Source organism: Micropterus salmoides, unplaced genomic scaffold, assembly GCF_014851395.1.
Source record: "Micropterus salmoides isolate LMB-PRFRI ecotype aquatic unplaced genomic scaffold, ASM1485139v1 Ms_hic_scaffold_876, whole genome shotgun sequence".
Taxonomy (NCBI): Eukaryota; Metazoa; Chordata; class Actinopteri; order Centrarchiformes; family Centrarchidae; genus Micropterus; species Micropterus salmoides.
The window spans coordinates 1-17,871 of record NW_024044655.1 but is presented as its reverse complement, the minus strand read 5'-3'; the positions used below and the strand labels follow the sequence as shown (position 1 = coordinate 17,871).

Here is a 17,871-nt window from a genome sequence, read left to right as displayed (position 1 = left end):
TACAAAATGCTAGACAAGAGCTCTGGGTAACCAAAAATCATTATTAAGAATAATACTCCGGGCACCATGAATATCTGTGCCAAATTGCAGGACGATGTAGCCAATAGTTAAAGACAAAAGTGGGCAGACAGAAAGACAGACCAGCCAACCAGCAGACATCACCATCATTAGGCTAGAATGTTCGTGGGCTTAAAATTTTGCATTTCTTTGACAGTAATCATGGAAAACAGAACAAGTGTTTCATTGTTTTTCTCTCTCTTACTCTTCCCCTCTATTTCTCTCTCTTCCAGAGTAATTGATATGATATAAGCGCTGGCAAGTGTAATCTTCTTTTAATTAAGACCTGCTGCTGGCACCGGCTTCAGACTGATAGTGACTTACGGCTCTCTTCCTCTCATTTTTCTTCCCCTCTTCTATCATCTTATTTTTCCTCTGTTGCTACTCCAACTTTGTCTCTCTCGTCTTTCTCTTGTTATCTCAACTCTTTCCTCTAACCTTTTACTTCCTGCCCCTCTTCTCATCTACTCGGTCTCCATCTGACATCCTTTTTTCTTTTTTCCCCCCTCCAATCCCCCCCCCTCCCCTGTCGATTACTTCTCTCACACTGCAGTCCCACCACCATGAAGAGGAAAAGAGAGCCCTCAGTCGAGAAATCATTGTCCTCAACAACCACCTCATGGAAGCGAAAATCACCATCAATAAACTCAGAGAGGACAACGTGAGTACCCCGGTCTGCAACATGTAATATGGGCTCCCACTGACATCTCTGTCAGCATTGTGCATGTAAGCTCACTTGTACAGCATCTGAACTTTTTTGTGTGATGCGACTACAGTTGAGGACATTATATTTCACCTGCAGGGCCCACAACTTCAGCAGTAGGCTATGGCATTCAGGGCCACAGAGATCTGGGGCACTGGGGTGGTTGCTTTCCTTGCCTGGTCAGTAATCTAGCCTTGTTAGCACCTAAACAACAGCTGGCTTGGGAGACTTCATAAAGCTTATTTTCCTGATGGAAACACTTTCTTGTGTCACACTGGCAGCCTTCTGTGAACCTACTATTTGTATATGGCTCATATCCACTGTATTTCTGCAACATCCTGGATATTTGTGCTTCAAGGGGCCACAGCAGATAGAGGAATTAACTCTAAGCCACTGGGTGTTTTTACAGTGATTATACTGAAATCAATGGGCATCCTCAGGGCTGGCAGAATCTGGAGCCAGGGCTGCGTGGATCTGAGCTCAGGGCTATGTGGCAATCTGGTGCCTCACTTTCTTTGAAGTGATTTTACTGGTATTCCTACTGGGGGCTCCAGGTTAGTTTAGATTTTCTCTCTTAGGTCTATGGCAGTTTTAGCACTTCTGAGCTATAGAATATTTTGACAATCCCCTCAGATCCAGCCAGGCTGATTGGAGTCAGGGTTCATTTTGAGTGGGAGGAGAATGAGTGTCCCATTTAGAGCTAGCAGCGAGGCGGGGATTTCCTCCAGAGAGCAAGCTTTAAATTTACTGCTTTTAACATGGGATCAAGTAAATAACCTTTTAAATGTGTCATGCCTGTGAACTGAAAAAGAAATGCACCATATTGAATAAAAAGTGTTGCATTTATATTACTCTTAAGTGATAAAACCATTCAATCTCGTCTCTCAGTCTAGGTCTTGTATTGTAGAGGGCCTCCCATCCCTCCTACATTGGAGCATATGGGTGCCAAGGGGTCCATGGTCTCATAATCTTACTAGTTATACTAGTAAGCATGGATTGCACGAATACCAGTTTTATACAAAGCCACAAGAAACTGTCATAACTCAGTCCCTCCAGGATTTTGAGGGCCTTTTTTGTGATTGTTTCAGCCTAAAATGCCTGATTTTTGCGATTTTGCGGCAGCTTTCCTACACAACTGCTATGTTCTTCGGCTTTTAGATGAAATTGAATGAATAAGTGAAAATTGCAAAAGTAGATTTGATTTTTTTTTTAAATTTTGGTATAGTTGAATAATTACACAGTCCCTCCAGGATTTCGCAAGCCTAACCCTAACCATGTATATTTAAACCGACTTACCTTGATTCTTTCAGCACTTGCACTTGACCGGTGTACGACAGCCTGTGTCACAGTGATTTGACTTATCTGACATTCTCTCCATGTATGTTTAGCGGTAGCAAAGTGTTTGTCAATAGATGATTTCTTTTTATGATGGACTATAAAATTGCATATTTTGCAGAACAGTTTACACCCGCTTTGGAAAAGATGATCTGGATACTTTTCACAGCAGGAATGTCAGCCACCAGCGGGCTCACCACCCCGCTGGTGGCTGACATTCCTGCGAGAAACATAACTCACGTTAACTAAGACAACCCTGGGTCTCAAAGGTCTATTTGAACTATCCACAAAAAGGAGCCCAAATGTCCCCTGGCGATAAAATGAAAAGATTGACTGAAAAAGTATTCCCTGTTAACTAGTGGGGGAGTTGAAACTGTCAAAGAGAAACCTTTGATGTTATGGTAAGTATTGTCGGGGCTGTGGTGTGATGGAGGCACAGAGAGGCTACAGTGCAGCAAGAACTGACCTTTACGGGTAGATGGATTTCACAGAGGAGGGAGAGGACAAGCAAGTGAGCTACACAAGCTAACCACCCACACAAACACTTGCATCCATAAACATACAAAACAACTGAACCAAGCATCACCCTCACTCTGCTCTGAAATAGTACAGAAGCACAGAAAAAGAGATAAATTATGCTGTACTAGTTTCCCTAGGCTGGAAGGTGCAGATAAGTGAATGCACTGTTTCACACAAGTCGAAAAAATAATTAGCACAGAGTGTACTGTGCAGATACAAGATATATTACAAATGAAAATGTTCAGTGGTGTTATTAAGATCGTGCAAACCCCTGATGGCAACCTAGTAAAATAATATAGCCAAGGTGAAAAATCTGTGCTAATTAAACTCTTCTAACTTCAATGGATGAATTTGTTCAGTTGATTTGACAGGTCACTAAATCAATGAATTGCCTAATCCAGTGGGCTATTAATCCTAATTTTCCAGTGGAAATTATTGTTACCTCAGTCATGCCAGAGTCCTAGTTTTGTTTCCCCATGAACCTTAATTAATTCATAAATACCTCCTAAATAGTAAATATATTTTATTTTTAGATTAGTTGTACATAACTGTATAATTATTACCACCAAGTTAGTAAAATTTGCTAAATTTAAAAAATAATTCAACTACAATTATAAGGCGGGTTACGTATTTTTTCCTGAGGGTGTTTGAAAATATTCCTTAGTCAGAAGCTTACTTCAACCATCAGGTGGCCATAATGAACAAGAAAAGCATGAATTTAGTGACTGGGATTCGTTTTTCTGCTTCTTACAGGACCTGTACAGGAAAGACTGCAACCTGGCAGCTCAGCTGCTGCAGTGCTCCAAGTCTCCCTACAGAGCACACAAGATGTCTGAGGTGAGCTCCACAACACCACTGCTGTACAACTGCATCAATCTGTCAGTTCAAATTTGCTAAAATAACAAAAGGGTTTGCTGGCTTTAAAACATTTAAGAAGAAATGCTCAAAGATTTTACATTTGGTTAAATTATATTCCAAATAAGACTAGATTAATTATTAGTTTACTTCCTCCTCAATAGCAGAAGGATGAAAAGTGTCGAAATCGAGCAGCTTGATCAGGGCTGTAGCGAGCATTAAGGATACTGAGGTTACATGCTCTGTAGCTTTTCTGGGAATTCAGGGGTTTTAGCAAACTTACATTTTCTCATGGTGAGTATTTTTCAAGCTTATTCCAGAATGTTTAGACTGGATATATCCAAATACTGAAACAAAAAAGTAATAAATAACAAAATTTAATAAAATATTTCACACTCTTTAAATAAAATAAATAAATAAAAACAAAATGAAATCTAGCCTAAAGTTAGAAAGGCTGCCTGATTTTAATCAGGAAAGATCTGATCAAAGAATACACAAACAAGCCAAGAAACTGTCCAAGTGTTCAAAATCCAAGTTCAATACTTGACAGTTTTCGATACTCAGTACTACGGACTCACTAGCTTAAAGCAAGCCTATGTTACTGTGGCCACAATGATAATTATAGAATAAGAGTAAATGTTACATTACAGTGTAATGCTAGCACAAGAAGAGAATAGTCATAAAGTCAGCAAACTGACTCAGTGATGTCCGTTATACAGCAATATCTGTCTTTAGTTTGTTAACATAATCTGCTAACATATTAACCTTCATAAGCTGAAATAAATAATACTGTACTGTGATACTATGGATAACTATCTCTTTATGAAAATCACAACAACAGTTATCTCACAGCGCTTTTCATAAAAGAGCAGGTCTAGACCGTACTCTATGATGTTATTTACAGAAGCCCAACAATTCCCACCAAGAGCAAGCACTAGGCGACAGAGGTAACGAAAAACTTCCTTTTAAGAGGCAGAAACCTCGAGCAGAACCATGGCTCAGGGTGGGCGGCCATCTGCCTCGACCGGTTGGGGGTGAAGGAGAGAGAGAGAGAGGGGGGAGGGGGTGGAAGAAGAGAGAGGGGGATGGAAGAAGAGAGAGGGGAGGGAGGCAGCCTACATAATATACACACAGAGGTACAGACAGTAAAGGTGATGTTGCTATAGACTAAATGAAAAATGGTATAGATATGTATAGTAGTGTTAATGATAATAATCGTAATGTTAATGATTATAATAACAATAATAACAATAGGACTAGTAACAAGTAACTTGTTGTAGCAGAGGGTGTCGAGCAGGAACACGGGAGCAGCAGGTGACCCGCAGCCACAGATCCAGACTCCTCAGCTCCAGAGCCAGAAACACCTGCAGGAAGTGATAGGAGGAGAGAGGAGAGGGACAAGAAAGCACAAGACTACCGGAAAGGGGAGAAGTTGTGTTAGTAACATGCAATAATGGGATGAGGTTGCATACAGAGGGAGAGAAAGTAGAGGAGAGAGGAGCTCAGTGCATCATAGGAAATCCCCTGGCAGTCTAGGCCTATAGCAGCATAACTAAGGGATGGTTCAGGACTCACCTGAGCCAGCCCTAACTATAAGCTTTATCAAAGAGGAAAGTCTGAAGCCTACTCTTAAATGTGGAGATGGTGTCTGCCTCCTGATCCCAAACTGGAACCTGGTTCCACAGGAGAGGAGCTTGATAGCTGAACACTCTGGCTCCTAGTCTACTTTTGGAGACTCTAGGAACCACAAGAAACCCTGCATTCTGGGAGCGCAGTGCTCTGGTGGGGTAGTAAGGTACTATGAGCTCTTTAAGATAAGATGGTGCCTGACCATTAAGAGCTTTGTAGGTAAGAAGATTATAAATTCTATTTTTTATATTTATTTATTATTATCTATTTACTGGGAGCCAATGCAGAGAAGCTAAGACAGGAGAAATGTGATCTCTTTTCCCTGGTTCCTGTCAGAACACGTGCTGCAGCATTCTGGATTAGCTGAAGAGTCTTAATGGACTTTTTCTAGCAGCCTGATAATAAAGAATTGCAGTAATCCAGCCTAGAAGTAACAAATGCATGGACTAGTTTTTCTGCATCATTTTTAGACAGAATATTCCTGATTTTCGCAATATTACGTAGGTGAAAAAAGGCAGTCCTTGAAATTTGCTTAATGTGAGACTTAAACGACATGTCCTGATCAAAGATAACTCCAAGATTCCTCACAGTCGTGCTGGAGGCCAGGGCGATGCCATCAAGGGAAACTATATCTTTAGATAATGTGTCACGGAGGTGCTTAGGCCCCAGAACAAAAACTTCAGTTTTATCTGAGTTTAACATTAGAAAATTACAGGTCAACCAGGTTTTAACATCCTGAAGGCACATTTGAAGTTTAGCTAACTGATGAGTTTCATCTGGCTTGATCGATAGATATAACTGAGTATCATCTGCATAACAATAAAAGTTTATGGAATATTTCCTGATAATATTGCCTAAGGGAAGCATATATAAATTAAAGAGGTTTGATCCGAGGACAGATCCTTGAGGAACTCCATGACTAACTTTGGTGTGCATGGAGGACTCATCGTTAACATGTACAAATCGAAATCGATTTGATAAATAGGACTTAAACCAGCTTAGAGTGGTTCCTTTAATGCCAATGAAATGTTCCAGTCTCTGTAATAGGATCTGATGGTCAATGGTATCAAATGCAGCACTAAGATCTAATAAAACCAGTACAGAGACAAGTCCTTTGTCTGATGCAATAAGGAGGTCGTTAGTAATTTTCACCAGTGCTGTCTCTGTGCTATGATGAACTCTAAATCCTGACTGAAAATCCTCAAATAAACTATTGCTCTGTAGAAAGTCACACAGCTGTTTAGCAACTGCTTTCTCCGTGATCTTAGAGAGAAATGGAAGATTAGATATAGGTCTATAGTTGGCTAAAACATCCGGATCAAGTTTGGGCTTTTTCAGAAGAGGTTTAATTACAGCTACTTTAAAGTACTGTGGTACATAGCCTGTTGATAGAGATAGATTGATCATATCTAGTACAGAAGTGCTAACTAAGGGTAAAACTTCTTTAAGCAGCCTAGTCGGGATGGGGTCCAAGAGGCAGGTTGATGGTTTAGATGAAGAAATTACTGAAGTTAGTTGGTAAAGATTGAGGGAAGCAAAACAGTCTAAACATATATCTGGTTCTACAGCTGTTTCTAAGGTTCCTGAGTTTAGAGATATGTCGGTGCCAGTTAAGGGCAGGTCTTGGTGAATTTTGTTTCTAATAGTTAGAATTTTATCATTAAAGACGCTCATGAAGTCGTAACTACTGAGAGCTAAGGGAATACTTGGCTCAATAGAGCTGTGACTCTCTGTCAGCCTGGCTACAGTGCTGAACAGAAACCTGGGGTTGTTCCTATTTTCCTCTATTAATGACGAGTAGTACGCTGCTCTGGCGTTACGGAGGACGTTCCTATAAGTTTTAAGACTATCTTGCCAAATTAAACGAGAATTTTCCAGTTTGGAAACGCCAATTCCTCCAGTTTCCACGATATTTGCTTTAATTGGCAAGTTTCAGTATTATACCATGGAGCTAACCGTCTTTGTTTTATTATTTTCTTTTTTAGAGGGGCTACAGAGTTGAGTGTCATTTGCAGCGAACCTGCACACTATCAACAAGATGATGATTTGGGAGGGACTGAAATTAGCATAGGAGTCCTCCATTACTTTGTGACTTGATAATGAATTTAGAGCTGATGGAATCGCATCCTTAAATTTAGCTACAGCACTATCAGACAGACGTCTTGTACAAAAATCTTTGCCCAATGGCGTGTAGTTCAGCAATACAAACTCAAAAGTTATCAAACAGTGGTCAGATAAAGAGGGATTCTGTGGGAAAACTATTAAATGTTCAATTTCAATACCGTAAACCAAAACAAGGTCGAGGGTGTGGTTAAAAGTACTGAAGCTGTCATTCTCAACATCCACATGAATATTAAAATCCCCTACAATAATAACTGTCCGTTTTAAGGACTAAAATTGACAAAAACTCTGCAAATTCAGATAAGAATTCAGAGTATGGACCAGGTGCTCGGTACACTATAACAAAAAGAATCGGTTGCAGTGATTTCCAACTTGGGTGTGAAAGACTAAGAACAAGGCTTTCAAATGAGTTATAGTTTAGTTTAGATTTAGAGCTGATTAGTAGGCTAGAGTCGTAGATAGCTGCAACTCCACCTCCTCGGCCTGTGCCTCGAGGAATGTGAGTATTAATATGACTGGGAGGGGTGGATTCATTTAGGCTAACATATTCTCCATCACCCAACCAGGTTTCAGTAAGACGAAATAAATCAATATCATTATCTGATATTAGTTCATTTACTAGTACACCTTTAGAAGAGAGAGATCTGATGTTTAAGAGTCCACATTTAATTTTCCTATTAGTTTGCACTATTGCACTTGTGGTTTTAATTTTTATGAGGTTTTTATGCACAGCTCCTCTTCTGTTTACCTTTGATTTAAATAACTTCAATGGTCGGGGGCAGACACCGTCACTATAGGATTTTCACTAAGTAACTCCTGTAATGGAGGAGCAGAGAAGTGTGTTAGACTGTGACTCTGCCTCCTGGTCTCAACTCTGGGTTGTCATGGATTTGGTCCGCTAATAAACTTGGCCAGATTTCTAGAAATGAGAGCTGCTCCTTCCCCAGTGGGATGGATGCCGTCTCTCCGAATCAGACCAGGTCTTCCCCAGAAAGTCTGCCAATGATCTACAAAGCCCACATCGTTTGCTGTGGACACCACCTCGACAACCAGCGGCGGAATGACGACATGCGGCTATACATGTCATCATTGGTAGATTTGGCAGGGGTCCAGAGAAAACTACGGTGTCCGACATTGTTTTTGCATATGTACACACCGACTCAACATTAATCTTAGTGACCTCCGATTGGCGTAACCGGGAGTCATTACCGCCGACGTGAATAACAATCTTACTGTATTTACGTTTATCCTTAGCCAGCAGTTTCAAGTAAGACCCAATGTCGCCCGCTCTGGCCCCAGGGATGCACTTAATTATGGCCGTTGGCTTCGCTAACTTCATGTTTCTCAAAATGGAGCTGCCAATGATCAGAGTTGGTTTCTCAGCAGGTGTGTCGCTGAGTGGGGAAAATCTGTTAGAAACGTGAACAGGTTGATGGTGCCCCATGGGCTTTGAATGCTTACGACTATTCCTCCTTCGGACTTCCTGGCTGCACAGGAGATGCCGGGGGACAGCTACCACAGGCTAACTCAGATCTTCCAAGGTGCGGAGCCAGACTTCTAAATCACTGAGCCTCGCCTCCATGTCTAAAAATAAACTACACTTATTACACGTACCATTACCGCTAAAGGAGGCAGAGGAGTAACTGAACATACTGACAACTGACACACCGAGCAGGAGAAGCCATTGCTAGCTGCTGAGCTAAAGTTGCTAACAGCTAAGCTAAAGTACTGTAGCGTTAGCTACAACTTTTGAACAACTATGAGATTGAACAGCAGTCACCAAAAGATGGAAAGAACTGTGAGTGCTTAGGCAAAATTACTGTAAGAGTAAGTGTTTAGCGGACAGTTGGCTGCTGTAATCTAACAAATGTAACTGGAATTTAGCGAGAGCAGCACAACACGCTACCAACACACAAGCACCGGAAACGGAAAATAGAACTATCAACTACAGAATCCTCAATTCTGGTTGTAAAGCAAGTCACCTGGAAACATTAAAAGGTTTTAGCGTCAGCATTAGCTTATGCTAGCTAGCAATGCCTGTTTGAAATTTGAAACAGTGTCTTTTTAACTGACAAAATCCACAAGCTAGAAATGAGAGCTGCTGTTTACTCCTGTGTGAAATTGAGGACCCATTTTTGTGGGTGGTCAATCTGCCACTGTTATGATTGCATCCTGAATGGTGAAAACGCAAAGTGTTAAAGAGGCGGTATTATGCTTTTTGGCTTTTTCCCTCTTCTTTATTAAGTTATATACCTTTTTTGTGCATGTAATAGGTTTGCAAAGTGAAAAAGCCCATCCAGGCCAAAGGGAGTTCCCATCTCCCACAGAAAACTCTGCTCTGAACTGCTTGAAAACAGCTTGTTTGTAGTCCAGCTGTTTCCCTTTCATCCCTGTGATGTCACAGGGATGAAAGCTAAATGCCCGTCATAACACTTGCCAAGGCTACTCCCACATGGCCTCTAAAACACCGGTGGAAAAACACTGAGCTGCAGCACACACCTCTCCTCTCCATTCCAAACATTAGCTACGCTCCAGGCAGTCAATGTGATGTAGCAATTACTGTGATGTAGAGACAGAGCTCAGGTAAAACTTTATGGATGAAAGATAATTTTGTTACAGCTTAATAACTCACCACTCCGAAACTCTTGCTCCAGTCCATGTTGCCAGGCTGGTCAGCAACATGTACAACTGAACCGAAGCCGGCTTCTCACTGACCTGGCCTTCTCTGCTTCTGATTGGCTAGTAGTCCTTAACTAGGAACTGCGCATGTGCTACTCCCAACAAAGATCATTTAGAGAAAAGATGTATCACTCCGTAGCTAAAGCGAAGTGTTCAACACAGGGTGAAAGGAGGAGCTGCAGCAATGTGCAGACAAAAACTATGGTGTTTTTTGAAAATTAAACCATGTAAACCTGTTCTGGTACAACCCCAAAATAGGATTTTTAACCTGAAAATGAGCATAATACCACCTCTTTAACAGGTAACAGTCGCAGTAACTAAGGAGGGAGAGGGTCAGGAAATGGTCAATTGAGAGAAACATGGTGAATTCTATCTCTAATGAATTAAACATTTCTTTTGCTGGGGAAAGAATGTGTTTTTTCTTCTTTTTTTAGAAGTTAGTCTCAATGTGAAATCACTTCCAAATGTTTTGAGGAAATGGCTTTTACAGAGTGGCTGTGAATTGTGACTAAAATAACAAGTGCCAGTTCCATCATACACCATTAAAACACTTATCTCAATAAATGGAGCAAGACCTGTAGACATATCCTGTCACGTGGATTAACACTGCAACACTGTGTGACTCTTAATTAAGATTTGCCTCAGATAGCAGCTAATGCTGAGCTAGCTTACTTGGAGCACACACACTGTTTATTATCATGTTCTCCCCCCCACACCCACCTCACAGCCTCACCTACTTTCCATCTTTATTCCCTCTGGGAGAGACAGCTGCTGCTAAAAATATCCTGACTTAATAGATGCAGGTTATTTTATGCCAAGGCGAGCTTCTATTTCTTAACAAAGCCAAGTCAGTGATTTATCTTTTTTCTATTCCCAGCTGGAGACCCAGAGCAGTGGTTTAATTTGAATCTAAGTTGTTCCCTGTGGAACTGATATCTGTTTGATGGTAGACAGAATAAAGACACACTGAGAAAAAGAGTGAAAAGAGAGGGAATGAGGGCTTTTTGGTTGAGAAGGCCATGGAGCAAGAGGAGAAAGATGAGGAGAAAGGAGAGAACCGGCAGGAACTGACCCTAACCAGCTTTAACAGGCACAAAGAACCAGTCTGTAATTGACAGGAACAGTTTTCTCAAACGTGAGCCAATCACACAGATTATGTGTCTGTGAGTGTGACAGTAAGAACAAGAGAGGAAGAAAAAGAGAGACGGACAAACAGATGGAGCGAAAAGGATATTTAGGGTTTTTTTTGGAAAGACGAAATATATATATGTGTATGTCCAAAAATATATTCTATTACTTCACTTTTTATGGAATGACAAAGTTGAGATAAGTAAACAGAAACATTTGTAGAATATAAAGCAGGATTGTGTTGCGAGAAAGGGAAAACAAATAAATAAAAAATAAATAAATAAATAAATAAAGCTTGTGGTCAGCAATTTTCTGACAAGTTCATTAGAGGGGGCAAATAGAGCAATTCCCCTGAAATACACACACTGGTCTGGACTGTGAGAGTTTGTGAGAATGAATTACTTTTTAAGCCAGAACTATAGATTTAAATCCTTTAGGAATGGCTCTAAAAATACCATCAGTGCAGACACAGAAAGCAAAACATATGTTTGAGGAAGAGATTCAAGTTGATAATACAAATAATTTAAAAAATGCTGTTGAGGAATTCTTAATTTTTTCGAGAGATCTGTCACAGTGATGACAAAAATCATCTGCGTAGAAGTTTCCTTTAATTTTGTCTTTTTGCATGTCTGTCTTCCTTCGTCTTAGCTGCCGCTGGATTTCCAGGAACGTATCAGTTCCCACATGGAGAAACATAATCGGGGTAGCGGAGCCACCATGGCAATGTGCCACTCCAATTACTCCGACGCCGTGCCCACAGCCATAATTGGCAAGGTCCTGGAAAAGCCAGAACCAGGAAACAGTTGCCCTGTAACACGCTCCCCCAGTCCCCAGCCACAGGATGTAGACTTTCTTACAGGAACAGGAAGCACTGATCACCTGAACCGCCGCATTGCGTATAAGACCTCCGACCTGTACTGCAGCGATACGGCCCTCTATTGCCCTGAACGATGGCAAGATACAGAGCGCAGGCAGAGCGTCGACCTCCACGGCACCAGCCTGCTCCAGCTTCATGCCCAGAACTCCACTGACAGCAACCCCGATGAAGATGCCTACCACTCTGCAAGTTTCTCCCATCATGAGCCTCCATCCTCCTTCCACCACCACGATGAGTTTGGCGCCGGTAGCCTCCCTGCCTCCAGTTCCTACTCTAGCTTCAGCCTTGCATCGGACGAGAAGGGAGGAGTTAGTGGTAGTTGTGCGCGCACTGCCAGCAGCACCCTATCCTCTTCCCACCAGGGTCTCTATATGGACTGGCGAGATAGTGGTAGTGGGGACTATGGGCGCAAAAGCATGTCGTCTTATGAAAAAGACAGCCCAAGCTTCCCCAAGTCCCTCAGCATCCAGCATATGGTGGCCCCCAGGAGCCCTCAAAAGGGCACCTCACCAGCATACACAAGGACGGCTTCGTGCTTTAGTGAACCATACCATTCCAGCACCCCCCGTCTAGCCTCCTCTCACAGCATGGGGTCCACAACTGGACTGGGCCAGGCTCGTGGGGGAGCTCAGGACAGCCGAGGTGACATCCAGATCCCGGATGATGACCTAAGCAGCCGCTGGAGACAGCTCAGCGTGGAAGATATCAACACGTTCTCATCTTCCTACCAGAACATCACAGGACGGGTCTCTCCGTACAGTTTCTCTGAGCGCCACTTTGCCATGGGCCCCTCCAGTAAGGTCAAGGGGTCTCTCTACAGCAGCTTCCAAGAAGGAGATGACGTCTTCCACAGCCGCGTGCTGGACCAGTGTTTTGCAGCGGGTCCTCCTTCACCCAGCCGCAGTTCGAAACCTATGGAGCATCGTAAGCAGGAGAAAACGCCTGTGCTGTATAGAGCCAAGGATGACAGTCAGGACTCCGAGTGCAGTCTGTTCCTCTCAGGGAGCTCGAAAGAGAAAGAGAGCGGTGGGGGAGCAACGGCAGCAAGCAGTGCCAAGAAAGACTACGCAAATCTGAGTGCAGACAGCTCGGGCGAGTCCTTACACCAAAGCTCCCTCGAAGCCTCAAGTCTTCAACACTACCCCAGCCCCCGACCTTGCGTCCGGCCTCGCCCAAGCTCCAGTTCCGCTGTCAGTGTCGGCCCCGCACTCCCAAAGAAGACCTCTCCAAGATACCAAAAATTTGGCAGTACGGGACTGACGAGGAAGGACAGTTTGACCAAAGCACAGCTCTACGGTACCCTGCTGAATTGAGCGGAGAAATTCATTTTATGCATGATGATGATGATAATGATGATTCCTAACTTACGGTACTGTATGTCTCAAAAACTCCCTGCAACACATACTCGGTTTGATGGGGTATTAAGATGTTGTTGTTTTATGTATCTCTTAGCCAAGGCACGTTTCATGCAGTCTGCAACACTTTTTTATATTGTATGTCATGCAATGGTGTAGCTACCTGAGACCAGCTATTCAGTATGTTTTCGTTTCAGTGATGATAATTAGAGCCACCGGGATAAAACCACGTTTGTCTAAGAAATACAAACATAGACCCGGTTCCATGAACGTACTGTGCTATTTGCTCCTTTTTTTGGTGTTAAGTACTGTTAGTAAAACCAGCAAAAGACCATTGATTTCTGCTCTAATATATACAGTAAGGATAATGGACTAAAGCGTGTTTAATGGGGTGACTTAATTACCAATGTTTGAGAGGGGGAAGTTTATCCATTATGTATAGTGGACCCTGCTGACGGCAAGCAGTAAAAGCTGTGTTCATTCGCTATTTTCACTTAATCAGAATGCATGCTGTATAATGCATATAAATAAGATGGAAATGCACATTCATTTCCAGCTAAATTGTTTCACATAGGGACATTATCTGTAATTGGCTAAAAAAGAGCTATTTAAAAAAATGGCTTTTATTCAAATGCTATGTTCTATTTATAGCAAGACACAAAATTCAGACTGCAAGAGTTACTTCTTGATACTAGATTTCACACTTGTTAATCTGAAATTTTAAAACCCTTATTTTGTTTGTTGGAATAATAGCTATATATATATATATATATATATATATATATATAAATAAATCACAATACCTTACCAGGTGAAAGTACAACAAAAATGTACACATTCAGTAGAAATGATTAAACACTACTCTAAGGTTTTTAGTGATACTGGAATTTGTCTTATTTTTGTATCAAAATGAGACGATGAAATCTAAGGTTGTACTGAACAGTAGTTACCCTCATACCAGGAAACTTGTGAACTTGCCTTAATCCTGTCAGTGGACAGAATGGTCTCCTTTACAGCATCTAACAACTGTGTACATACTGTATATCTGCTGTATTGTTACTGTATGTATACACTACTGTTACAGCGTATGTTCTTCCTGTCAGACATAACTCACATGCCCAGTTTTTTTGGAAAAGGATTAAGTCTTACACTGGGAAACCACAAGGCTTAATCCCTGTCTGTAAATCTGGCACATGCAGCCAAATTTCTACCCTGATATGAACTCTTAAACACTGAACTAGTTGCACAAACCAAAAATAAAAAGTGCCGGATCATCTCATTTTCAGGAGATTAATTGGAAAATTCTCCCGGCAAGCTGGCTCTTCTGCAATGTATGTGTACTGAGAAGGTAGTTAGAAACAACTGATTAAAGACAAAAATGTACAGTGTGTTGTTTTTAAACCAGCATGTCAATTAGGCTATTTTAGAGAAAACACTGTGAAGCTAGACAAAGCGTGTATGTGTGTATATATATATATATAATATATATATATATATACACAAACACACACACACAAACACATAGAAAGTGGCAAAGGCATGCTGTTCTGTTGGTGAATAAAACAAATTATAATTAGATCCTGCCTTATGTTAAATAAAGAGTTGCAGAGAAGTTGGCCTGCTGCCCCACAATCATGCTGCCATCTGCTACTGTTACTAGTATAGATGGAGACAAAGCGACACTGCTCCAACATCTGTGCGCCATTTGAGTCAACAGATCTTGAAGGATTTCTTCCTGCATGGGTGGCTCTATAGATCTGAGAGGAATGGTGACAGAGATAAGCTAAATAATGGGTACTCAGTTTTGCCCTCGAGTAGTCACAAATGGATTTTTCTGGAAGATCTGGAACTAGTTTAATGCAGTTTTTAAATATTTTAAAACTCCATCTCTTCTTTTTGACCTTGTCATGTTTATGAAGGTGAAATTGCACTACACAGGCCAAAGTCTTCAAGCATATTCTTATTTGGTACAATGTATGAGTATGTAAAAGGTGGAAAGGGTTTGGAGTTAAATGTAACCAATGTACAGGGGACTGAGAGGATATATGGTATCTTTGTTGTGGACACAATGTCTAAAAAGAGATAAAGATACTACAAATACAATTGTTATTAAACTATGACTATTTTTAATCCAGGTTCAGTAGATGTTAGCCTATATTTATCGAATGTTTTGACCCTGAATGAAGAGGCTTAAGCTGTCCTGTCCTACCTCCAGCCTTGTTCCAGGAACAACAGGCCAGCTGTCTAAATGTCAACATGTGTGTCTGTCTGATGCATGGTTATATATTTTTACTGTATGTTTATTTACTTAATAAAGAGGTGTTGGGAAGTATATCCTGGTTATTTTACATTACTTATTTCAAGAACCGTAAACCCTTAAGATCCTGGAAATGTTTTGATTTGGAGGTTCACAGTGGGGACAGAAATTTTCTTTCAAAAAGTCCTCAGCAAAGTTTATAGGCAGTGAGCTCTTCTCTGATCCCTGGCTATGAATTAAACTCCAATTCCAATTGGGACTAGAGTTTTAAAAATTCCGTCACGACTTCCTATCTGATTGGGACTGACTCCTCTGTAGTTATACATTATTCATACTCTCTTATGCTTATTTATCTCATCCTTCAGTTGTTTTTGTTGTCCTGTCAAATTTCGAAGACGTCGCCATCCACCTCCTCCTCGTTGCAGAGGTTAGCTGGGGAAATGTTAGCGTTTAGAGTTTTGTTGCCACTTGTAGACGTTAGGGGTGGGGGGAAACACAGATACAGTATAATATCGCGATATTTTCCGTGGTAATATTGTATCGATAAACGGACGTCAAGAAAAGATCTTTATTATACAAATTGTACATAATAATTTTACCTTTTGGTACTATAATAATAAAACCAATTGCTTTTCAGTCCAGGAGAAAAGAGTTTTCCTTTGGGGGCACAATTTGAAGTTGGAAAAAGATATAAATGTTTAAAATCACAATAATATCATATCATGACTTAAGGTTCGTGATAGTATTGTGAGGCCTCTGGTGATTCCCACCCCTAGTAGATGTGTAGGTGGAAGTTGTGATATCCTAGAAATATCTTAAGTGATTTTTGGCATGAATTTTCCCTAGAGATTCTTAAACACCCAATGTGACACTTGCCATATCATCATGCAGTCTCTAATGGAGGGGATTTGACCACATCTATAGACATCTATATTCAGCTCGTGCTCAACTGACAATTTTAACAGGTCAAGGGTGAGCGGGAGTAAGTCGACTCGCGCCATCTTGGCTGTTTTAATGAGTACATATGGGAGAACTTGCTAGGAGAAATTACATAATCATTGGGATTTCAATCTAAAAAGGGTGGAACTACCGGTAAGTGGAGTTTGCAATTTGTGCACATTGCATGGTGTATATTACAAGTTGAAGTGAGCATGCACAATTGTGTGTATTTGCGTGTACTTGTACTTAGCGGCCAGCTAATGACAGGTGTGCTGCTAAGGTATAATGTATTTACATTTACATACAGTTTGTATAAACTATTTGTGTGACTATCTGCTTTGTGCAAGGCAGAAAATGTATTCAATGTTTACATTGCACAGATACTGTACATATAGTTACCTGCGTCTAAATCGCCAACAGGTTAGTAAACGCCAGTAAATAGTCGGCACCATCAAGTGGGATGAACTAAATTGGTGAACAGCCAACGTTAACGCTACTTGAAAGTACAATTAAACATTGTCTAAAACAGTGGAAAGCCCTTTACCGCATGTACCACACAGAAAATGTGCATGTTGACAGCCGCCAGCTAATGACACAGTTGTGCGGCTAGGAAAAAAGTATGAGCAGGTTTTGAAGGGCTCCTTGTTTCTGTTTATCTTAGTTACTTTCTTTTGTGTTCTCAGTCAGTGCTATGGAGCAAAATTGTGGCCCTAGTAGATTTCTGTATCTCAATATGAACTGTCACTATATGTGAGTGAAGGGGCAGGGGCTGCTGTGCTCTGCACTCTGTTCAAAGTTTGTTGTTCTACAGATAAGTAACCAATATTTAAAGATGTCTTTCCTGAAAAGGTCATCCAATATCGCCCCCTGGTTGCTGTTGCTGGTCTTGAACTTTATTCTTTGGTCTTTTTCACTTTTTGAGGCCTTAGTGTTTAATCTTCTTAATTTGTTTGACGTAATGATACTCTGTATCTGACTTGCACAGAAGGGCTACAACCAACAGCAGAAGCTTTCGTTATTTAGCACATGCAATCATCATTTGGCTTCACAAATTACTTAGTGGTCTTAAGACAATAATAATGTTAATTTAACTATTATTAACTACAGTTTTAACCACGCGGGGGCTATAAAAAGTATTAAGCCTAAGAATTTTCCTCTGGGCAAAAAAGCAAAGTGTATTGATACTGTATAAAGATCACAACATCTGTGTGCACGTCAGCACTCTGCTGTGACTGGCAGGATTTGGAAGAACCTGGCAATGTTTTGACGATATCTGCGTATTTTTTAGTCTCGGTTGTCTCTCTGTGATGCGCTAAGCTGTCAGTGTGAAAGAAATGTCATATCAGAGCCTGTGAGAACAAAAAGGCATAGAGGAAAGCGATGTGTATGCAGAATGTAGGAATGAAAAACACCACTG

General features: G+C 41.1%; 1 protein-coding gene across 1 annotated transcript; it reads left to right on the top strand.

Annotated features, from left to right (window-relative positions):
* Positions 1-610: 610 nt before the first annotated feature.
* On the top strand, positions 611-13,831 carry LOC119894717 (brain-enriched guanylate kinase-associated protein-like; the record flags this gene model as incomplete). Its single annotated transcript, XM_038707376.1, has 3 exons — positions 611-718; positions 3,368-3,451; positions 11,675-13,831. Coding segments are annotated over 3 exons (1,734 nt in total), but the record flags the coding sequence as incomplete, so codon positions are not given.
* Positions 13,832-17,871: the final 4,040 nt, after the last annotated feature.